General features: G+C 42.0%; 2 protein-coding genes across 2 annotated transcripts in view; one reads left to right on the forward strand and one right to left on the reverse strand.

The window, feature by feature from the left end:
- The window catches only part of F13a1 (coagulation factor XIII A1 chain), a 176,764-nt gene extending 167,101 nt beyond the window's left edge, over positions 1–9,663 (forward strand). The window contains exon 15 of the mRNA NM_021698.2: positions 8,313–9,663. Coding sequence (NP_067730.2) covers positions 8,313–8,466 — 154 coding nt within the window. The 3' untranslated portion in view covers positions 8,467–9,663. The remainder of the gene's footprint in view (positions 1–8,312) is intronic.
- Tpi1l2 (triosephosphate isomerase 1 like 2) overlaps positions 1–24,336 on the reverse strand; it is a 923,619-nt gene that overhangs the window by 880,918 nt on the left and 18,365 nt on the right. The gene's annotated exons all lie outside the window — the stretch shown is intronic.

Here is a 24,336-nt window from a genome sequence, read left to right on the forward strand (position 1 = left end):
TGATTTACAAAGTGAGTTCCAAGACAGCCAAGGTCACACAATAAAACCCTGTCTGGAAAAACAAACAAATAAAGAGGTAGACTGGTTTGCTCCCATGATATATATGAGAATAGAGTCAAAAGTCTGAGCCACAGTGGCATATTTATGGAGTTCATGTTCAGATTACTTTTCTACAATTCCTCTTCAGGAATCAATCAGCTAACTGAATATCTTCAGTGTTTCAGAGATGACAGGGAAAGACATCCCTTTTCACACACAGCTTTCTGTCCTTCCAACACCATCCTTCAGATTTTTCCAACAGTCACTGCCTAGAACTGTTGGCCTCGGTTGCTGCTCTTTTAGTTGAGCCTGAAGAGTTCTAGACTTGGCCCAGTCTTCAAAGTCAAAACTACTTCCGCCTAGGTAGTAACGTGAATAGAATTCCGCCTCTTCAGTGAGAAGGAACACCAGACTACAACTCTGCTGACTTGTTTAAAAGGTTGATGCTCACACAGTGGCTCATGCTTGATCAGGTAGCTCTATCTGCAGACACAGTGTGCCCTTTTCTACCTGTCTTACTGGAGATCCTAATTTCTTACTGGGGCAACAAAAGGCCCACTTCTCTTCATCTGCTGGCTTGAAAAGTTTCCAAACAGCCTTCTCTTCTTCCTTAAGTCTTCCCCACCAGGTCCGAAATACATGTCCTTACTTCATCTTTCCTACCTCTAACGTGATGCTCCCTCCTTCTCTTTAGTACTCCAATTTATCAGTGATCCTCTTAAAGTGTGACATCCAGAATGGATCCCAATCTTTGAGGTTTATTACTTTCATTTCTACTACAATAAGTCCCTGTCAACATCAATCAATCTAGCACATTTCTTGGGAGTGACCTTCCAAGGCATAGAAAAGGAAGTGGGGGACTCTGGAAACTGCCATATGAACCTATATGCTGGGAATTTTCCCAGTGCCCTTGGTAGAAGTCATCCTTCTCAGTAAGTTGTAGTACAAATTCCAGGTCTCACTCAGCCTTTCTGAAACACCTTTATAGCTCATAAAATGTTCTCTGTAACTGCAGCGCTTACAACTCCTACATCTCTTCATATCAGAGTAGCCTTCTTGCAAATGCAATACACAATAGAGAAAATTATTTGAGTACTTTTTTAAAAAATGCAAACACAAGCCTTAATAGCCTCCCTATGCTGATAAGAGAGTTGCAAGGGGAAAAAAGGAATTAAATTAGAAATCAACGCCAGCCAGAGGAAGAGGTCAATAGCAATAGCCCAGTTTCTGTCAGAAACGAGTCTCCCTCACCCATTCTTGCACCTTCCCACTCCAATTAGATACAGGAATTGCTCAGGCAAAGTGAAACACGTTCTCTTTGCTGAACAGCCGCCTGCTGTATCCAATTTTTCCTTCTCAGTAACACAAGATTTCTCTGGGGTGCCAGAAAGTCGTGTTGTACCTGCACTTTGACTGTCTTGGGAATTCTACCTCAATCAAGGCCAACACATGTTCTAGGGTTTGAATAAGTGACCTATAAAGTTCCACATGAAAACATCTTGGGGGAGATAGAGTTAGATAGATATAGATAGATGATAGATAGATAGATAGATAGATAGATAGATAGATAGATAGATAGATAGATAGATAGATGGATGGATGATAGGAAGAGATAAAGATGATAGATGACAGAAAAATGATTGAAGATAGATAGACAGACAGACAGACAGACATACATATTGACAGAGTACATGGAGAAACACAACCTAGGACTTGAAACTTATGGCCTATGAGCAAAAGGTTTTTAACTTCTTGACAGGCATTTCATTATAGTAATGGAAAGCTGACTAATGCAACACAGAAAGGGATGCTACATCCCATAAAAAGATGATCATCATAGTTAATGACTCAGCATATGGAGGACAGAGGTCAAAGCACACTTAGTCTAAGAATTATTTGCTTATTGTCAGTGTCTGGTATTGTGAGGTAAATCAAGGAAAGGAGACATGGAGCCAGTCCCCATAAGGAAGATATCTTCCCTTCACATTGACTTAAAATACATTGAAGCATGAGTAACTGATGCCTAAGTTTATGGCAGATGGGCCAAGGGCAGGCAGATGGGGACTTCTGTGTTCATCAGACGTTCTAATGACTCGGAAGTTATACATGACATTTATTACTCAGAGTTCTGAAGCCAGGGAAGTCTAAGGTCAAGAGCCAGGCAATTGGGTTCCAGTTGAGGACCTCCTTCTCAGCTGGCCAATAGCTGTATGTTTCCCTGTCAGGTTTTCTCCATGGTGAAACAAAAAGTAGGTGGCTATTCTGTACCTTTCTTCTAAGAGCTTAAATCCTATCACAAAGGTCCCATTCCCACAACCTCATCTAATGACTTTATAAAAGCTTTGTCTCTAGACACCATCATACAGGGGTGGGATTTCAACAGATATATTTTTGAAAAAATACAATACAAATATTCAATCCATAGTAATCCTTAATCTCTTATGGAAACTCAGACCAAGAGTATCACTCTCCAAGCAAGGAAAACTTTCTACCTCAGAGTCAGGCATAGAGGGATGGGGGGGACGGGTGACGTGGCATCAAACAAATTTGTTTTCAAGACTTGCTTGATAACCTTCTCTGTTTCCTCCTGCCTCAGGCATATTCCTTTTCAAGTAAGCCCAGAGGCAACCGGCACCCATTTCCATAGATCCAGATAATTAGAAATATCCCATTGTGCTTAATGTTGATGAGATCTAACCTAGGAGTGCCAAATTCATATAACTAATCCAACCTCCTGTAAAGCCCTATAAGGTTCTGGGTTCTTAATAGTCAGACAATCACTACCTTCATCCATCTCCCAGATCTTTGTCTCCTTCACATCTGATACAGAGAATCTCTCAGTGGAGAGGACGTAGGGCAGGAACTAGAGAGCATGGAAACAGAACCAGAAAACCAGAGAGCACTGCGATGTCACCACCCCACTTAACGCAAACTGACATTACTGTGGCGTGATTTACCGCACCCCTACTCTCAGCCCTTCTGCCTCTCGCCTACCTCAGGTGTTCAGAGTTCCTGCCTCCCGTGACCCTCGACTTTTACATTTCTGTATTTGATACTTCCAGAATGCTAGATTCTTCTAGAGTCATTTTTGCCTTTAAAAACATAATCAGGTCCAATGAATTAATTCAAGAGGAAAAAAAATCCCCAATTTGGTGATCTAAGATTAAACTGAAGTTCTTAGAAGCTAAAAGCTAGGCAGAGGCTGAACCCAGGTGCTTGCAGCTCACCGTGATGATGGCTGCGTTTGCCTGCATGCACTCGGGATGATAAATGGCCGGTGCATCCTGATGGCTCAGCACATTTTCAGCATCATTTTTCACGACACTTGTACCCGGGATAGAGGTTTATTCCAACATTATTCCACTGGCTGAAATGAGCAAACTATTTTTCTCCTTTCTGTGAGGCATTTATCCATAAGCAAGATGCCCCACATGTGAATTTTCATATCCGAGTGTCTTCGTCCGTATGCATGTTGTATGGATGGTTTTGCCAATAATAGCAAAGGAAGAAACAAGGCTGAAGGGCCTGTTCCTGGGGGAGGTAATTTCCTGCATTGCACCAGTCCATGATAGAGCCTGAAGCAGGGTTAACTTTTTTTGCAAAGTAGGACATTGACTGACATATGGAAAACTGCAGGTGAGAGAATGGGCGGATACAGGTAAGGCCAGCAGAGATGTTTTGACATAAATACCACAAGCTCTCATTCACATCATATTATTCCCTCTATACTAGGAACTGAGCACCTGAGCACATGTAGGCAGAAGGGACTTCCCTAAACAAAAGAGACTCAGGCAGAGCAAGCAGTGATCTCAAAAGGTGGAGGTGACATTAAAAAAGGGGGGTATGTTTCTGACATTCTTGCCATAAATTTGAGGGTAGGACAATTCACTTTCCAGGCCTGCTTCTTGCCCTTATTCAGTGGTTAATGCTCAATCACTTTTGTAAATAAGCAACAGCGAAGACAGGGTTTTTCAAGCTTTGAATCATAAAGTCAAATTGGAAACAATCTTTACACAGAGATTATGCGTTTCATAATTTGGAAGCTGGTTGAAATAATGTGGAGAGCCGTAACTACAAAGAACCAAAACGAGGAAAATATTAACTTCTACAAAATCAATTTGAACATTATAATTACCACTGGGAATGCAATACCTTGGGCACTGGGAGTGTTTCCATGGTGCTTCTCATCCACTGGCCATGTACAGGGGGAAAAGAACATTTCCCATTCAGTGTTTGGGGATGTGTGACTCTTCTCACAAATAAGGCAAAACACCTTACAGAAGCCACTTAGAGAAGAAGAATTTATTCTATCACACAGTGTCAAAGGCATCATGGAGGTAAAAGCATGTCACCTTGGTCCAGTGGCTTTATTCTGGGAGCTTATGGGGGTGTTTTTCACACTGGGGTAGATTGGGAAGCAGAGAGGGAAGGACTGGCCACCACTCTCACATAAAATGGCTCCTTAGCAGCTGGGAACTGGGAGCCTGTGGGGGACACGCCACATTCAAACCATAATCAGAGCTCATCCCCTTTCTGTCCCAGAGCATGTGGTGGCACAGGTGTCTGGAACGTACATTGTTTTTGCTGACTTAAGTGATATTTTGGTGGCTTAACTTTATGCTAAAAGGTCAAGGAGAGGCATATGGCCCCATATGTCTCCCTTCCTTTGACCCCCGTTTAATGTAATTCTGGAATCGCAAAGGCAAATGGGAACTCATGTGACTGCAGCCTTTGGGCTACATCTGACTGTCCTTGGCAGTACTCCTCCCACAGATACCCAGTCCCAACCTAAGCATCACCAGAGCGCATTTGTGTTTCCAGCCTGTTCCCAGTGCCCAGGCAAAGGGCCCGACTCTGGACCTTGAGACCTCTCTTGGCAATTTGTGGCACTAACCACAAAATCTCTTAGTGCTGTGGGTTCTTCATTGCTGGGCACGAGCACTTTTTTCTGGTCCCCTGACACATCTCTGTTCTTGAGAGACAGCCATCATTCCTTCCTCGTTCCAATGTTCCCACAACCCCAGCTCCGTTCGCAAGCTTTCTATCCTGCTCATTGATGTGAACAATGAGATCCTTGTCTGGCTCAGCCAGTCTGAAAGTGGCCCCTGTGTGTCTGATAAGAACACCTTCCTTTAGCCGGGCAGTGGTGGAGCATGCCTATAACCCCAGCACTCAAGAGGCAAAGACAGGCAGTGTTTTCTGTGAGCTAGAGGCCAGCCTGGTCAATAGAGCCAGTTCCAGAACATCCATGGCTACTCTGTCTCAAAAAAGAAAGAAGGAGGCGGGGAGAGCAGAGAAACACACACAGAGAGCCCTTTCCTCACTGAATAGGTGGGTCTGATGCCCACCTCAGAATCATGCCTTGCTAATCCCTTTTTCCCTTCTTTATTCCCATTCCCACTTTTCTGTTTACCAGGATAAATGCCGTTTGAGGAAAAGTGAGGTGTCCTGCTGTCTCATATGGTCTGATAGGCATTCATACCCAGCCATGTTCATATGCTGCTGACCCAAGCAGCCCTCCAGGCTCACACACCACTAGGGGAAGACAGTTTGACACAGCCTACTCACTAAGGCCATCAAAACTTGCTTGCAGCCCCAGTTAGGAGATGTACGCATTTATAATAGCTGACCGACCGGCCATGTGATAGTGTTCCCTTCACTTTCTGCTTAGCCCTAAGTCAGGTTTTAAAGCCCAAGGACTGCCCTTGCCTCAATGTCACCATAATAATCTGGTAAGAATTTCATCACACTATTATTTTATCTGGTAAGGATTATATACTTCTGTCTATGACGGAGCCAATCCTTTGTCATCAAATAATCAAATAAAAGATCTAACGCAGCTAAAAATGTCAACTGATACTTTCTGAATCTTCCACTGCATGCCCAGTGATGTTTGCTAAGATGTAAACTGTTTGCAAAGTTTGTTTCATGAAATCTTACAACAAGAGTTCTATGGGGTTATCACTGTGTTATTCCTACTTTACAGACAAGACAGGAGTTTACAATTCCCTAATCAAATGAGTCAAGTCTAGGACCCAAGTGTCCCAACTCCATGGCTCAGAAGCTTGTGATCACAGGACAGTTTTTGTGTCATCCAGACACCAGGGACTGCAGATTGATTAGCTACTAGTGTCTGAAATTTTAAGTTATTAAATTCATTCCAATTTGCTTTTCTCTCTATAGTTCCAACTGACAAACAGCTGTAACCATAAAATAAACCCTGCACCCTATACTGTTTATTTTGGAACCTTGCTATGGCCAAAAGAATTTTCTTTGGTATTCTTGTATAATCAAAATTTCCCTTTTTCATAGCATCTAAACATCCATAATTACTAAGTATTTATGGCACCTATGGAGCTCCAAACCCACTGGAGCAGGTCTGCCCTGGGCAGCCTGTGTCAAGTCATCTCCACGTGGAAACAGTCAGCTCTTCAGCTCTGCTCTGTTGAAAGTTCCCCATTTTGCTTCCAGATGTTTAGGATTCTGTGAGATTTAACCTATACTGCAAGCAAGAATCTAGAAAGAATCCACAGTTATCTCCAACTTCTGCTCTTCTCTTTTCTTCTCTTGGCCATTTGACTCTGCAATGCTAGCGATTCTGTAGACCTTTAGGACCTCACTTTTATTATCTATAAAATAGGATGTTGGCTTAAGCCATTTCTGACATGCTGTACCTCCATAAGCCTGTGAAAAGAACAAGGTTGTGTGTGTGTAAGTGTGTGTGTTCTCATGTGTGTGTTTACTTGCACTTGTATGTGAAGGCCTGAGATTGACACAAGCATCTGCCTCAATAACTCCCCAGCTTACATGCTAAGTGAGAGTCTCCCACTGAACTCAGAGCTCACTCTTTTGGCTAGTCAGGGCAACCATCCAATTGTACAGATCCCCTGTCTGTCTCCTGTGTGCTGGGTTTGTCACACTCACATTTTTAACTTGTGTGTGTGTGTATGTGTGTGTGTGTGTGTATGTATGTATGCATATGTGTGTGTATGTATGTATGTATGTATGTATGTATGTATGTATGTATGTTTTGATATAGGTTTGGGAGATCCAGACGATGTTTTCATGACAAGCACTTTTGTTTGCTTAGTCATCTCCCCAGCCCTCTTTTGCACTGATATTGTTTAACCTCCCTTCCACTGTCCCTGAAAAAGATGGTCCAGGTTCCAAGCAGTCCAAAGTTCAGAAAGCCCAAACCAGGAATCCTCCTTGTGTAAATCTGCAAGAAACTCTTCATATGGAACCAATCAAAGTCTGCCTTTTTAGAGAAATAAAATCTGTGGAAAAAGTAAACACAGTGATCATATAAGACATCTACTATAGACTCCCATATTAAATACAGTGTTCTCTTATAGATCAGGGAATGGAAGGAACATTGGTCATTCTTTGGCTCTGCCCATTGCTAACTATGCAATCTTGGAAAAGTGACCACCCTAGTTTAAGTCTAAAGTATCTACTTCAGACCCTGCATACACATGAACTCATGTATATTATCTCCTTCCAGAATTCTGTGGAAGAATGTGTGAAAAGCACCCTAGAGAAATCGAAGTATCTCTCAGCCCTCACTAATATCAGCTATCCCCAGGAGTACATTTGTCTATGAGACTTTGGAAGGTCTGACCGGAGAGAAAAAGCTACTGAGTTATGAGAATAGAGATTTGGCCAAAAGAAAGCAACAGAAAGACACATTGTTAGAAGGAACCCAAGCTGGTGGTTAAGTTATAAATATGGATTACAGAGAATGATGACCTTCAATGTAAGGTGTCATCAAGATAGTTCATGTTTAGATAGTTGTCATGGGAGCAAGGTTCATCCCAAGAGAGTTAGCAAGTGTCAAATCCTCGGCAAAGACTGCTGAAGGTCCAAGTAGGACTTTAGTTCCAGGAGGGAACAGGTGGAACAAAGATGAGATAAAGCAGATCAGTCCCATGGACAAGACCACAGAAGAGGCTTTGGCACTAAACTGGCGTTCACAGCTAGGGAAGCTCGGCCAAGTTCTCACATCTTCTAGAAGACCAGAAAGTGTAGCCAGGTGAAAGAAGCCATGCTTGGTGGAGCTGGTGGTAGCCAGCTTTGCACAGACTCACAAAGGGGCCTCAGATAGGTCATGTCTTGCTGAATCAGACAACTAGGCTAAAGGATCTAATGGGTGGTCCTATGGCCATCATGAGCTGAGAGAGAAGAGACAAGTGTCTCAGGCCTGAGTTTTCATAGTCCATGATTAAGATGAGAAACTGAGACGCTAACCTTTTTTCTGCTTTTCATGTTTTCAGTGAAATCCGGCCCAACGCCACTGTGCAGTGGGAAGAAGTCTGTCAGCCTTGGGTCTCTGGTCATCGGAAGCTGATTGCCAGCATGACCAGTGACTCCCTGAGACATGTGTATGGAGAGCTGGACCTGCAGATTCGAAGACGACCTACTGTATAAATGCCCAGGAGGCTCGAATGGGCTGGGGCACATGGCCTATTGCAGTCTTGGTTATGGCCATTCTAACGCAAAACATAGCTAGCTCTTGCTTTAATTTGGATGTGAAGACTAAGACAGATTCCAGCATAGAGATGCTATGTATTTCATAGACACGCCTTTCCAAACAGGCTATTGGACAAGGGAGTTAGATTTGAATTGTTCCACCTCCAAAGGGTCTGAGCATTAGCTTAATTAAGCTATAATTAAGCCTTCATAGCTCATAAGAATGAAAGCCATCATTTATCACTGCAAATGGCTACAGCTCCACAGATCAGAGGTCTGCCCATGAGCAGGGAGGATGTGCCCAATACCTGGCCTCAATTAAGAATTCTGATTCCCCACTCAGTCTTTTAGGGGTAACATACTCCCCAAAGGAAAGGGTGTCCACAATCAGATCCTAAAAATTCTATTCCCCTTTCTTGGAATCAGGTTGAACCCTCCGTATTAAAATATTTTTTTCCAGGAATTAAGCCCAACATCATTTTTCTTCCTGGCAAAGCCAGAGAAAGGTCTTTCATCTTGCACCTGCAGCCAAGGAGCTGCCTGCCAAATTTCACAGATTACCTTGTGAGAAGATGTGGCCCCACATTAACAAATTGCATTTGTGGGGAACTTAATCACCTAAGAGGAGATAAGGAAGCAGGTGCGGTGCTCAGATCTATTAAATAATGCAGTTTATGGTGCACTTTATAGGTGTCACACTGTGTCTGATCAGCAAGAATGAATAACCTTACTTTAACCCTTTCTCGGGCAGAGAACTAGAAAGTAAGGGAACTGATTTAGGATTGGAGAACTGAGGGATTAGCATCCATGGTTGGTGAGTAGACATCACCTGTCTCTATGAGATCATCACATTCACACAATGACACTGGCAAAAACAGAAACAGCTTGAGGAACTAGCAGATTTGGTAGGCACCTGGAAGACCAAACAGACTTTGAGCACCCCCTTTCTTCGTGTTTCCTATATCAAGCCCTTGCCTAAACCCTTGAGTGCTCAGAGCTAAGACACTCAGGCTTGCAAATGGCCAGCATTACCCTTGACCCAAGGACAGAGGACACCTTATGTGCCAAGGCCCCAACATTGGCACTTATAGTTAAAATTTCCCATTGAAATGCCTTGAGTGTGATTTAAGTCAGGAGACTATGAAAAAAAAAGAAGAAATAATAAAGAAATGAGAGGTGGGGAAGGAAGGAAGGAAGGAAGGAAGGAAGGAAGGAAGGAAGGAAGGAAGGAAGGGAATGAAGCTATGGAAGAAAACATAACAGAATGTCTATGCTCTTACTTCTAAGCCATTGAGAGTTTCCTGAGAATTCAGTACTAACCCCCGAGGTTCAGCAGATTCTATAAGCATAACTTCATGAAGTCATCTCCCAGCATTAGCATCTAATTCCAAATGAAATGCATTTTGCTAGACTTTAAAACAGCTTAACTTAGTATGTTGTTATTAATGAGAGTATAATCTATGCCTATAATAAAGTTAATCTGATTACATGTGCCCAGAAGTAAATGGTGTTAATTTTCAACACTACATATGACTAAACTCCACGGCGTGCAAAGCTCTTCTCCCTCTGCCCTGTATATCCCACACTGAATAGGAGGACATGCATTTGCCCTTTAGGCAAAACGACTAATAGTTATTGATGTTGCCATTAGCATTCCTTGTCTTCTTGCTACCATTTTCATTGAAGAAGGAAGTTTGCAGGCTTAGCTTAAAATCCAGTTTTTAGGAGTTGAAATTTCTCCATAGATATCTGCTTATGAGCAATTTCACAAAACAAAATGATGAGTGGGCAGATAAATATCTGTCAAGACGAGCACCTCTTATGGTATTAGAACAAGGACAAAAAAAACACATTGAAAATATTTAGGAGCACCTATGGCCATGGCAAACCTCACCTAACAATTGCAATGTAGATAGGGCCTCAGAATTTTTCTCAGTCCTAAGTGGCACCTGCCATCTGATCTGGAGTAGGCATTCAAGAAGAAGTCTGTACATCACACCCATGTTAGAACCAGCCATGCTCACTGACAGCTGGAATATCACAATGTACAATAATGCTATTGCTGTATGGATCTTGTCTCTCAAAGGTCAATGTAGTCAAGGCTTAATCCTCTGTGCGATCCTATTAGGAGGTGATAAGATCGTTTGGAGGTGAGGTCGAATGACACGCCTTCATGTCACCAGAGGAAATGCTAGTACGCCAGTCCCTTAGTCAATCTCTTACTTGCTGGTCATGAGCTGAGTGGTTCTGTGTTTGCTACCTTCCCCAGCTGTTATTGACTCACCACAGACCCCAAATCAATCACGGCTGACACCACTGAGCTGTGAGTCAAAGAAAAACTGTAGGCTTAGATTTTTTTAAACCTACTTTTAATATGTGTTCTCAAATATTTTGAGCCCCCTTCTAGGCCAAAGGTAGGGGAGAGAAGATGATAAATAGAACAAGGGGATGTGGATCTGTTTAGAAGTAGTTCTTTGGGGGTGGTTCCAACTTCCATTTGTCCGGAAACCAGCAGTTCGGTAATGTAAGGATGCCAAACACAAATTAGCAGCGGTAACACAATCCAGCAGAAGCATTCAGGCCTCCACCAAATTGACAGTGACCAGAAACATTGGGAATACCAGGAGAAGTTCTCTGCCTTGCCTCTCTCAACTAAGTAAAGACCAACAAAGACATGAGACCACTGAAGTGTTGCAAGGCTAGCTATGCAAGTGCCCCATCACTATCCTTTGAGTCCTATTTACATTCTCTCTAAACATCACGTGTCCTCCTACGGGTCTTGCCTCAGCAAAACAACAGCAAGTCTGCATCACATGACACAACCAGAAGCTTCCACTTTGAAAACTTACATCAGCTATTTGCTACAATTTTTTGAAGCTGGATAAGAGAAATGCTGTCTCTCAGTGACCGGATTTTAACAATGATGAAAAGCAGTGTGTCTCTGCAAACGCCAGAGACTGAGTTCTAGCTCCTGCCTGTGTTCAGCTTTGACTTTAAGCAAATCCTTTTTGAGTTCAGAGCTTCAAGGCAGAATAAGTATAACAATATTTACATGTGCACAAGATTCTCCTAATGGACATGTCATCATTAATAACATATAGAATATGGGCAGATGGTGAATAAGTAGATTGATTGATAGATAGATAGATAGATAGATAGATAGATAGATAGATAGATAGATAGAGATAGAATTAGATACATAAGCACAAATTTTATGGTTTTTTTAAATAAACTTTATCAATCTTGTAGTGAAGGATCCAGGGAGCTGTAACTCATGATGAGTTGAATGTTGGGAGATAACAAGCAATGGAAACAAACTTTGGTTTCAATACAAACATTCAGTGTACATTCTTTAGTCATCTCCTTGGAGTTTTAAGAAACTAACTTTCATCCTGAAGAGCCGCAGAATAGCACAGAGACATGTACACATGTAGGAATATAAGGAATATAATATAAGTAAATGAGTTTGTGTTAGATTCACTAGCAACCACACACACACACACACACACACACACACACACACACCAGCATTCCAACTGAAAGGCCATCCATTATGGATATGTCCTATGTAACTATAAAGTTCATAATAATCAAACCAACCATCAAGGCATTCACCTTTCCTATCATCTCGCTGTCCCCCTGCCATCCAGCCAGGCATTCACCCATCCTTTTCTCCAGTCACCCATGTGCATGTAATGAGAAGTTCTCAGAAAATGGTTACCAGGCAAGAGAGAATCAAGACAGAGAGAGATACAGAACAAGGCAACAGTGGGAGCACAGGCATGCTACAGAAAATAAACAAAAATAAAAATAAACAATAGAGAGGGAAGGACAGAGAGACACCTGAGGATGTCTCCTCTTGTTTCTATAAGAACAAAGAGAGTGAGGCCTAAATTGAAACTTGAAAGAGAAAAGAAAGCATGACGACAATTAGCTTATGTGACAAGATGGTGAACTACATCAAGGTAAGAATGTTGGTATTGGTTACAGCTGAGCACGCCCAAGACTGACATGTCGTTCCTTCTGAGCTGTGTTTCAGAACAGAAATAAGGTCAGGGGTGTGTGGGCTGGCAGGCCTGAATCACAGAAAGTAAAAGGTACGGTATGGAAGATGATGTCACAATGGGTTTCAGGAACAGGAAGTAGGGTACACTCGTGCCCTAGTATAAGACAAGATGGAGGTGATGTGTTAGGGAAGGGAGTGTTAAAAACTTGTAAAAGTGCGACACATAAGATTCTAGCATGTAAAATTGGGACAGCCAGAAAAACATGATGAGCAAAAGACCTCTCCCTGATGGCCCACAATCTTACTGATAGAGCCATGGTCCCTCTCTCTTACTTCCATAAAGTTCTCTACCTTGTTACCCAAGAGAGCTAACTGCTTCTGAAGTATGACTTTCCTGTCTTCACTTCCCAACTCTTTCACATGAACCTTTACCTTCATGAATGGTAATCTAGACTAAAATAAAAAAAACTTAATAGTGTATCTGTAAGAATTCACTTTTTAAAATCAGATATTTCAGAAGCATCTCTTTTGCTTCAGGAAAGTGGTGCTTTCCTGAAGATTGGATTCATGCCCACTGTCTTCTAAACTCTCACAGCAATGGACATTTCTTTTTGCCATTGAGACAGATCAGGAATTCCCATGTGTTTTCATACTAAACACTGTTCTAGTGTTGAGTTATTAATCGCCGGAGAGATGCTTCATTGGTTCGAATCTTAACAATGGCATCCTGGTTCATATTCCCTGTTAATAAAATAAAGATATAATGTGCCTGTAACTCAGAATGGATTCTTCTCTAAATTTGGCAAGTTTATTGGGAAAGTACAGCATGAAAAAGAAATTACACTAGGATTTAGGATTCATTGAGAAAAGGAGTCTGATTTTAAATGACCAAAAATTACTGTCACTCTTCTCTTCCCACTGAGAAATGGAGTCCATATTCTGAGCAGCTATGTGACCAAGTCCTCTGTTTTGAGAAAGTGGCAGCTTTTACTTTTAGTGTCTTAGAGTCCTTGCTGAGATAGTCACATGGAAAAGCCACAGATAGACACTCTAGTCCTTTTAGCAAAGCTCAAATTGGCACCATCAAGTCACTCTTACATAAACTACCTTAAACTTCCAAATAACCTGTCACCAATGCATGTCACTAAGTGGCTGCATTCAATGCCACTGAAAGCATGTGAATACCCCTGCCTCATCTGCCCCAGGTCCTGTCTATCAAATCATGGTATAGGGTAGAAAGATCTGTTTTTCAGTAAGTGTTGAAAATACTTGTGAAATTGTGAGGCTCAGCTAGCAATGTCAGGGCAAACAGAGTAACATTTGACTTTAAAGAAATGCCCAGCAATTTTTAAGTTCACTAGCTCTTCCTAAAGAATACACGTGGGTTTATATGTTTTTATCTACAAAAGGCATCACATATTTAAAGATACCAAACAGGATTTCCCAAGTGTAATAGACTCTGCCCATCGCTGAATGTTTTTATTAACATGTGGTTTTCTGGCACTTTTTACAAGGTTTTGTGAGATGCTTTTAAGGTCAACTGGAAGATGAGAGAGAAAACAGTCACAGTGAAAAGGATGACCACTGTGACAAACTGACTAAGAATACCCACCATAGACTACATCTTTGCATGCTTCATCACCAAGGAGTGGAACTGCTTGAGAAGAATTAGAGGTGTAGCCTTGTTGGAGGAGATGTGTCACTAGGGGTGCTCAAAGCTCTTGTCAGGTTTTCTCTCTCTCTCCTCTCTCTCTCTCTCCCTCCCTCCCTCCCTCTTGCTCTCTTGCCCTCTCCCCCTCTTCCCCTCCTCTTCCCCTCCCCTTCCCTTCCTTGGTCCCCTCCCCCTCTCTTCCTTCTCTCTCCTTTCCTCCCTTCTTCCCTCTATCTCTCTGCTGCCTTTGGATGTAAAGCTCGCAGCTACTGCTGCAGCACCATGACTGTCTGCATGCTGCTATGCTTCTTGCCATGATGATAATAAACAGCACTCTAAGGGTTTAACCCCAGTAAAAGGCCTTTCTTTTAAGACTTGCCTTGGTTATGATGTCTCTTCACAGCAATAGAAGAAAGGCTAAAACAGCTATCCTTCTTAAAGCATAGGACTTTTCCACAGAGTCTCAAAGAGATGACAGATCTTCTATCTATGAACCCAATTTGTCCAAGACTGAAGTATGACGAGACTGTCTTCTTAGTAAGGGTTTTACTACTGTGAATAAACACCATAATCATGGCAACTCTTACAAAGGAAAGCATTTAATTAGGGTGGCTTGCTTTTTCAGAGGTTTAGTGTCGTGACAGGAAGCAGGCAGACATGGTACTAGAAGGTAGGTAAGAGTTCTACATTGAAATCACAAGACAACAGGAAGGAGAGGCACTGGGCCTGCCTTGAGCATCTGAAACCCCAAATCCCACCCCCAATGAAACACTTCTTCCAAAAAGGCCATGCCTACTCCAACAAGGCCAAACATCCTAATAGTGTCATTACCGATGAATCTATGAAGGTCATTTTCATTCAAACCACCTCACTGACTCAAGTTCTGGTCATGAATTTGTATTTCAGTGTTCTCCTTGTACAATCTAAACAGGCTAAGTCAAACAATTGAATAAAGCAATTTGGTTTTGTGTTAGTTACACAACTTGAATATTCCTTATCTGAAAGGCTTGAAACTAATTTTTTCTCATATTTCTGAGTATTTTAATATATGTTTTAATAAATCATGGGTGAGAGAGAGACCCAACCGCCTGGTCAGGTGGGCACTCCTGAGGCTGCAGAGCGGAAGAGACCACCAACACTGCTCACCCCTGCCCACATCCCTGGCCCAAGAGGAAACTGTATAAGGCCTCTGGGCTCCCGTGGGGGAGGGCCCAGGAGCGGCAGAGCCGGACCCTGAAGGAAACAGACCGGATAAACAGTTCTCTGCACCCAAATCCCGTGGGAGGGAGAGCTAAACCTTCAGAGAGGCAGACAAGCCTGGGAAACCAGAAGAGACTGCTCTCTGCACACACATCTCTGACGCCAGAGGAAAAAGCCAAAGACCATCTGGAACCCTGGTGCACTGAAGCTCCCGGAAGGGGCGGCACAGGTCTTCCTGGTTGCTGCCGCTGCAGAGAGCCCGTGGGCAGCACCCCACGAGCGAACTTGAGCCTTGGGACCACAGGTAAGACCAACTTTTCTGCTGCAAGAAAGCTGCCTGGTGAACTCAAGACACAGGCCCACAGGAACAGCTGAAGACCTGTAGAGAGGAAAAACTACACGCCCGAAAGCAGAACACTCTGTCCCCATAACTGACTGAAAGAGAGGAAAACAGGTCTACAGCACTCCTGACACACAGGCTTATAGGACAGTCTAGCCACTGTCAGAAATAGCAGAACAAAGTAACACTAGAGATAATCTGATGGCAAGAGGCAAGCGCAGGAACCCAAGCAACAGAAACCAAGACTACATGGCATCATCGGAGCCCAATTCTCCCACCAAAACAAACATGGAATATCCAAACACACCAGAAAAGCAAGATCTAGTTTCAAAATCATATTTGATCATGATGCTGGAGGACTTCAAGAAAGACATGAACACACTTAGGGAAACACAGGAAAACATTAATAAACAAGTAGAAGCCTACAGAGAGGAATCGCAAAAATCCCTGAAAGAATCACAGAAATCCCTGAAAGAATTCCAGGAAAACACAATCAAACAGTTGAAGGAATTAAAAATGGAAATAGAAGCAATCAAGAAAGAACACATGGAAACAACCCTGGATATAGAAAACCAAAAGAAGAGACAAGGAGCTGTAGATACAAGCTTCACCAACAGAATACAAGAGATGGAAGAGAGAATCTCAGGAGCAGAAGATTCCATAGAAATCATTGACTCAACGGTCAAAGATAATGTAAAGCGGAAAAAGCTACTGGTCCAAAACATACAGGAAATCCAGGACTCAATGAGAAGATCACACCTAAGGATAATAGGTATAGAAGAGAGTGAAGACTCCCAGCTCAAAGGACCAGTAAATATCTTCAACAAAATCATAGAAGAAAACTTCCCTAATCTAAAAAAAGAGATACCCATAGGCATACAAGAAGCCTACAGAACTCCAAATAGATTGGACCAGAAAAGAAACACCTCCCGTCACATAATAGTCAAAACACCAAACGCACAAAATAAAGAAAGAATATTAAAAGCAGTAAGGGAAAAAGGTCAAGTAACATATAAAGGCAGACCTATCAGAATCACACCAGACTTCTCGCCAGAAACTATGAAGGCCAGAAGATCCTGGACTGATGTCATACAGACCCAAAGAGAACACAAATGCCAGCCCAGGTTACTGTATCCTGCAAAACTCTCAATTAACATAGATGGAGAAACCAAGATATTCCATGACAAAACCAAATTTATACAATATCTTTCTACAAATCCAGCACTACAAAGGATAATAAATGGTAAAGCCCAACATAAGGAGGCAAGCTATACCCTAGAAGAAGCAAGAAACTAATCGTCTTGGCAACAAAACAAAGAGAATGAAAGCACACAAACATAACCTCACATCCAAATATGAATATAACGGGAAGCAATAATCACTATTCCTTAATATCTCTCAACATCAATGGCCTCAACTCCCCAATAAAAAGACATAGATTAACAAACTGGATACGCAACGAGGACCCTGCATTCTGCTGCCTACAGGAAACACACCTCAGAGACAAAGACAGACACTACCTCAGAGTGAAAGGCTGGAAAACAACTTTCCAAGCAAATGGTCAAAAGAAGCAAGCTGGAGTAGCCATTCTAATATCAAATAAAATCAATTTTCAATTAAAAGTCATCAAAAAAGATAAGGAAGGACACTTCATATTCATCAAAGGAAAAATCCACCAAGATGAACTCTCAATCCTAAATATCTATGCCCCTAATACAAGGGCACCTACATACATAAAAGAAACCTTACTAAAGCTCAAAACACACATTGCACTTCACACAATAATAGTGGGAGATTTCAACACCCCACTCTCATCAATGGACAGATCATGGAAACAGAAATTGAACAGAGATGTAGACAGACTAAGAGAAGTCATGAGCCAAATGGACTTAATGGATATTTATAGAACATTCTATCCTAAAGCAAAAGGATATACCTTCTTCTTAGCTCCTCATGGTACTTTCTCCAAAATTGACCATATAATTGGTCAAAAAACGGGCCTCAACAGGTACAGAAAGATAGAAATAATCCCATGCGTGCTATCGGACCACCACGGCCTAAAACTGGTCTTCAATAACAATAAGGGAAGAATGCCCACATATACGTGGAAATTGAACAATGCTCTACTCAATGATAACCTGGTCAAGGAAGAAATAAAGAAAGAAATTAAAAACTTTTTAGAATTTAATGAAAATGAAGGTACAACATACCCAAACTTATGGGACACAATGAAAGCTGTGCTAAGAGGAAAACTCATAGCGCTGAGTGCCTGCAGAAAGAAACAGGAAAGAGCATATGTCAGCAGCTTGACAGCACACCTAAAAGCTCTAGAACAAAAAGAAGCACATACACCCAGGAGGAGTAGAAGGCAGGAAGTAATCAAACTCAGAGCTGAAATCAACCAAGTAGAAACAAAAAGGACCATAGAAAGAATCAACAGAACCAAAAGTTGGTTCTTTGAGAAAATCAACAAGATAGATAAACCCTTAGCCAGACTAACGAGAGGACACAGAGAGTGCGTCCAAATTAAAAAAATCAGAAATGAAAAGGGAGACATAACAACAGATTCAGAGGAAATTCAAAAAATCATCAGATCTTACTATAAAAACCCATATTCAACAAAACTTGAAAATCTTCAGGAAATGGATAATTTCCTAGACAGATACCAGGTACCGAAGTTAAATCAGGAACAGATAAACCAGTTAAACAACCCCATAACTCCTAAGGAAATAGAAGCAGTCATTAAAGGTCTCCCAACCAAAAAGAGCCCAGGTCCAGACGGGTTTAGTGCAGAATTCTACCAAACCTTCATAGAAGACCTCATACCAATATTATCCAAACTATTCCACAAAATTGAAACAGATGGATCACTACCGAATACCTTGTACGAAGCCACAATTACTCTTATACCTAAACCACACAAAGACACAACAAAGAAAGAGAACTTCAGACCAACTTCCCTTATGAATATCGATGCAAAAATACTCAATAAAATTCTGGCAAACCGAATCCAAGAGCACATCAAAACAATCATCCACCATGACCAAGTAGGCTTCATCCCAGGCATGCAGGGATGGTTTAATATACGGAAAACCATCAACGTGATCCATTATATAAACAAACTGAAAGAACAAAACCACATGATCATTTCATTAGACGCTGAGAAAGCATTTGACAAAATTCAACACCCCTTCATGATAAAAGTCCTGGAGAGAATAGGAATCCAAGGCCCATACCTGAACATAGTAAAAGCCATATACAGCAAACCAGTTGCTAACATTAAACTAAATGGAGAGAAACTTGAAGCAATCCCACTAAAATCAGGGACTAGACAAGGCTGCCCACTCTCTCCCTACTTATTCAATATATTTCTTGAAGTTCTAGCCAGAGCAATCAGACAACAAAAGGAGGTCAAGGGGATACAGATCGGAAAAGAAGAAGTCAAAATATCACTGTTTGCAGATGATATGATAGTGTATTTAAGTGATCCCAAAAGTTCCACCAGAGAACTACTAAAGCTGATAAACAACTTCAGCAAAGTGGCTGGGTATAAAATTAACTCAAATAAATCAGTAGCCTTCCTCTACACAAAAGAGAAACAAGCCGAGAAAGAAATTAGGGAAACGACACCCTTCATAATAGACCCAAATAATATAAAGTACCTCGGTGTGACTTTAACCAAGCAAGTAAAAGATCTGTACAATAAGAACTACAAGACACTGAAGAAGGAAATTGAAGAAGACCTCAGAAGATGGAAAGATCTCCCATGCTCATGGATTGGCAGGATTAATATAGTAAAAATGGCCATTTTACCAAAAGCAATCTACAGATTCAATGCAATCCCCATCAAAATACCAATCCAATTCTTCAAAGAGTTAGACAGAACAATTTGCAAATTCATCTGGAATAACAAAAAACCCAGGATAGCTAAAGCTATCCTCAACAATAAAAGGACTTCAGGGGGAATCACTATCCCTGAACTCAAGCAGTATTACAGAGCAATAGTGATAAAAACTGCATGGTATTGGTACAGAGACAGACAGATAGACCAATGGAATAGAATTGAAGACCCAGAAATGAACCCACACACCTATGGGCACTTGATTTTTGACAAAGGAGCTAAAACCATCAAATGGAAAAAAGATAGCATTTTCAGCAAATGGTGCTGGTTCAACTGGAGGTCAACATGTAGAAGAATGCAGATCGATCCATGCTTATCACCCTGTACAAAGCTTAAGTCCAAGTGGATCAAGGACCTCCACATCAAACCAGACACACTCAAACTAATAGAAGAAAAACTAGGGAAGCATCTGGAACACATGGGCACTGGAAAAAATTTTCTAAACAAAACACCAATGGCTTATGCTCTAAGATCAAGAATCGACAAATGGGATCTCATAAAACTACAAAGCTTCTGTAAGGCAAAGGACACGGTGGTTAGGACAAAACGGCAACCAACAGATTGGGAAAAGATCTTTACCAATCCTACAACAGATAGAGGCCTTATATCCAAAATATACAAAGAACTCAAGAAGTTAGACCGCAGGGAAACAAATAACCCTATTAAAAAATGGGGTTCAGAGCTAAACAAAGAATTCACAGCTGAGGAATGCCGAATGGCTGAGAAACACGTAAAGAAATGTTCAACATCTTTAGTCATAAGGGAAATGCAAATCAAAACAACCCTGAGATTTCACCTCACACCAGTGCGATTGGCTAAGATCAAAAACTCAGGTGACAGCAGATGCTGGCGAGGATGTGGAGAAAGAGGAACACTCCTCCATTGTTGGTGGGATTGCAGACTGGTACAACCATTCTGGAAATCAGTCTGGAGGTTCCTCAGAAAATTGGACATTGAACTGCCTGAGGATCCAGCTATACCTCTCTTGGGCATATACCCAAAAGATGCCCCAACATATAAAAAAGACACGTGCTCCACTATGTTCATTGCAGCCTTATTTATAATAGCCAGAAGCTGGAAAGAACCCAGATGCCCTTCAACAGAGGAATGGATACAGAAAATGTGGTACATCTACACAATGGAATATTACTCAGCTATCAAAAACAACGACTTTATGAAATTCGTAGGCAAATGGTTGGAACTGGAAAACATCATCCTGAGTGAGCTAACCCAATCACAGAAAGACATACATGGTATGCACTCATTGATAAGTGGCTATTAGCCCAAATGCTTGAATTACCCTAGATGCCTAGAACAAATGAAACTCAAGACGGATGATCAAAATGTGAATGCTTCACTCCTTCTTTAAAAGGAGAACAAGAATACCCTTGGCAGGGAAGAGACAGGCAAAGATTAAAACAGAGACTGAAGGAACACCCATTCAGAGTCTGCCCCACATGTGGCCCATACATATATAGCCACCCAATTAGACAAGATGGATGAAGCAAAGAAGTGCAGACCGACAGGAGCCGGATGTAGATCGCTCCTAAGAGACACAGCCAGAATACAGCAAATACAGAGGCGAATGCCAGCAGCAAACCACTGAACTGAGAAAAGGACCCCCGTTGAAGGAATCAGAGAAAGAACTGGAAGAGCTTGAAGGGGCTCGAGCCCCCATATGTACAACAATGCCAAGCAACCAGAGCTTCCAGGGATTAAGCCCCTACCCAAAGACTATACATGGACTGACCCTGCACTCTGACCTCATAGGTAGCAATGCATATCCTAGTAAGAGCACCAGTGGAAGGGGAAGCCCTGGGTCCTGCTAAGACTGAACCCCCAGTGAACTAGACTGGTGGGGGGAGGGCGGCAATGGGGGGAGGGTTGGGAGGGGAACACCCATAAGGAAGGGGAGGGGGGAGGGGGATGTTTGCCCGGATACCGGGAAAGGGAATAACACTTGAAATGTATATAAGAAATACTCAAGTTAATAAAAAAAATATATAGAAATAAATCATGGAGGTAGGACCCAAATCTAAACACAATATTTATTGACTTTTCATACATGCCTTATAATACATAGTCCAAGGAAACCATGAAACAGTATTTTTTTTGAAGTTTTTTTTTTTTTTATTAACTTGAGTATTTCTTATTTACATTTCGAGTGTTATTCCCTTTCCCGGTTTCCGGGCCAACATCCCCTTAACCCCTCCCCCTCCCCTTCTTTATGGGTGTTCCCCTCCTCATCCTCCCCCCCATTGCCGCCCTCCCCTCAACAATCTCGTTCACTGGGGGTTCAGTCTTAGCAGGACCAAGGGCTTCCCCTTCCACTGGTGATCTTACTAGGATATTCATTGCTACCTATGAGGTCAGAGTCCAGGGTCAGTCCATGTATAGTCTTTAGGTAATGGCTTAGTCCCTGGAAGCTCTGGTTGCTTGGCATTGTTGTACATATGGAGTCTCAAGCCCCTTCAAGCTCTTCCAGTCCTTTCTCTGATTCCTTCAATGGGGGTCCTGTTCTCAGTTCAGGGGTTTGCTGCTGGCATTCGCCTATGTATTTGCTGTATTCTGGCTGTGTCTCTCAGGAGAGATCTACATCCGGCTCCTGTCGGCCTGCACTTCTTTGCTTCATCCATCTTGTCTAATTGGGTGGCTGTATATGTATGGGCCACATGTGGGGCAGGCTCTGAATGGGTGTTCCTTCTGTCTCTGTTTTAATCTTTGCCTCTCTATTCCCTGCCAAGGGTATTCTTGTTCACCTTTTAAAGAAGGAGTGAAGCATTCACATTTTGATCATCCATCTTGAATTTCATTTGTTCTATGCATCTAGGGTAATTCAAGCATTTGGGCTAATAGCCACTTATCAATGAGTGCATACCATGTATGTCTTTCTGTGATTGGGTTAGCTCACTCAGGATGATATTTTCCAGTTCCAACCATTTGCCTATGAATTTCATAAAGTCATTGTTTTTGATAGCTGAGTAATATTCCATTGTGTAGATGTACCACATTTTCTGTATCCATTCCTCTGTTGAACGACATCTGGGTTCTTTCCAGCTTCTGGTTATTATAAATAAGGCTGCTATGAACATAGTGGAGCATGTGTCTTTTTTTATATGTTGGGGCATCTTTTGGGTATATGCCCAAGAGAGGTATAGCTGGGTCCTCGGGTAGTTCAATGTCCAATTTTCTGAGGAACCTCCAGACTAATTTCCAGAATGGTTGTACCAGTCTGTAATCCCACCAACAATGGAGGAGTGTTCCCCTTTCTCCACATCCTCGCCAGCATTTGCTGTCACCTGAGTTTTTGATCTTAGCCATTCTCACTGGTGTGAAGTGAAATCTCAGGGTTGTTTTGATTTGCATTTCCCTTATGACTAAAGATGTTGAACATTTCTTTAGGTGTTTCTCAGCCATTTGGCATTCCTCAGCTGTGAATTCTTTGTTTAGCTCTGAACCCCATTTTAATAGGGTTATTTGTCTCCCTGCGGTCTAACTTCTTGAGTTCTTTGTATATTTTGGATATAGGCCCTCTATCTGTTGTAGGATTGGTAAAGATCTTTTCCCAATCTGTTGGAACAGTATTTTTAATGATATTGTACATAAAGCATGTTGGAGGTTTTAAGATTACTGCCATTATTTTTGTGTTTTCTTTTTGTTTTGAGATCAAATACAGGACCTTGCAAATGCCAAGCTCATACTCTACCACTGGGATACACCCACTCCCCATAAAGCAAAGTTGGGTGGTATGGAGTTTTCCACTTGTGGTATAATGTCAGCAATTTTTTTCAAATTTTGGAACATCTCAGATTTTGTGGATTTTTGCATTTAAGGATGTTCTGCCTCTGTCTAAATCTAAAATTTGCAGCCTCTGTATTAAGGAAACCTGATAATGGTCCAGAACCCAGGACTTCTCATAAGGATGACCCAGAAACAAGCCTCAGGAGGAGAAAGCCCGTCACACTCTTAGCCTCGTGGACACCATGACCCAACAGCAGACTTGCCCTTTAAAATTGTGTCCTCAAGATTCACTGTTAGCCACAATGGGAGGCCAGACCCCTTCCCAGTCTCTGACTAACAGGCCTTTATGCTAGCTGTGACCTATGACCTATAGGACAAGTGATGTCCTCATGGTCACTGGAAACTGTCTTTGCATATCATTGCCAGCTCTACTGTTCCCTTCTGCAACGATCAAACCTCAGAATGAAAGGAGCTTCTGGTCTACCATTCTGTACAATTTCTCTCAGGAGAGACAGACTTACCCTTAGAAGAGGTCCTCTGTGTCAGGACCACAGCATTTACCATGGATCTAGAATGCTCTCTTAACAATTGCTTCTTTATTTACATTTGTTTTCTATTACAGAGAAAGTTTGTGTGTGTGTGTGTGTGTGTGTGTGTGTGTGTGTGTCTGTGTGTGTGTCTGTGTGTCTGTGTGTGTGTCTGTCTGTGTGTGTGTGTGTGTGTGCGTGTGTTTGTGTGTATCCATGCACACAGAGTAGAAGTGGAAGCCACAGGTCAACTGCAGGTGTTGTACCTCAGGAGTCATCCATCTAATTGGTCCTCTCACTGGGACCCTCAGCTCATCCATTTGACTCGTCAGGGAGCCCCAGGTGTCTTCCTGTCTCTGCTTCCCCAGCGTTGGGATTATAAGTACAGTCTCCTGCCTGACCTGTTACAAGGATTTTGGGAATCTTACCCATGTTCACACAGTAAACAATCTACTAATTGAG

Source organism: Rattus norvegicus, chromosome 17, assembly GCF_036323735.1.
Source record: "Rattus norvegicus strain BN/NHsdMcwi chromosome 17, GRCr8, whole genome shotgun sequence".
NCBI classification, from domain to species: domain Eukaryota; kingdom Metazoa; phylum Chordata; class Mammalia; order Rodentia; family Muridae; genus Rattus; species Rattus norvegicus.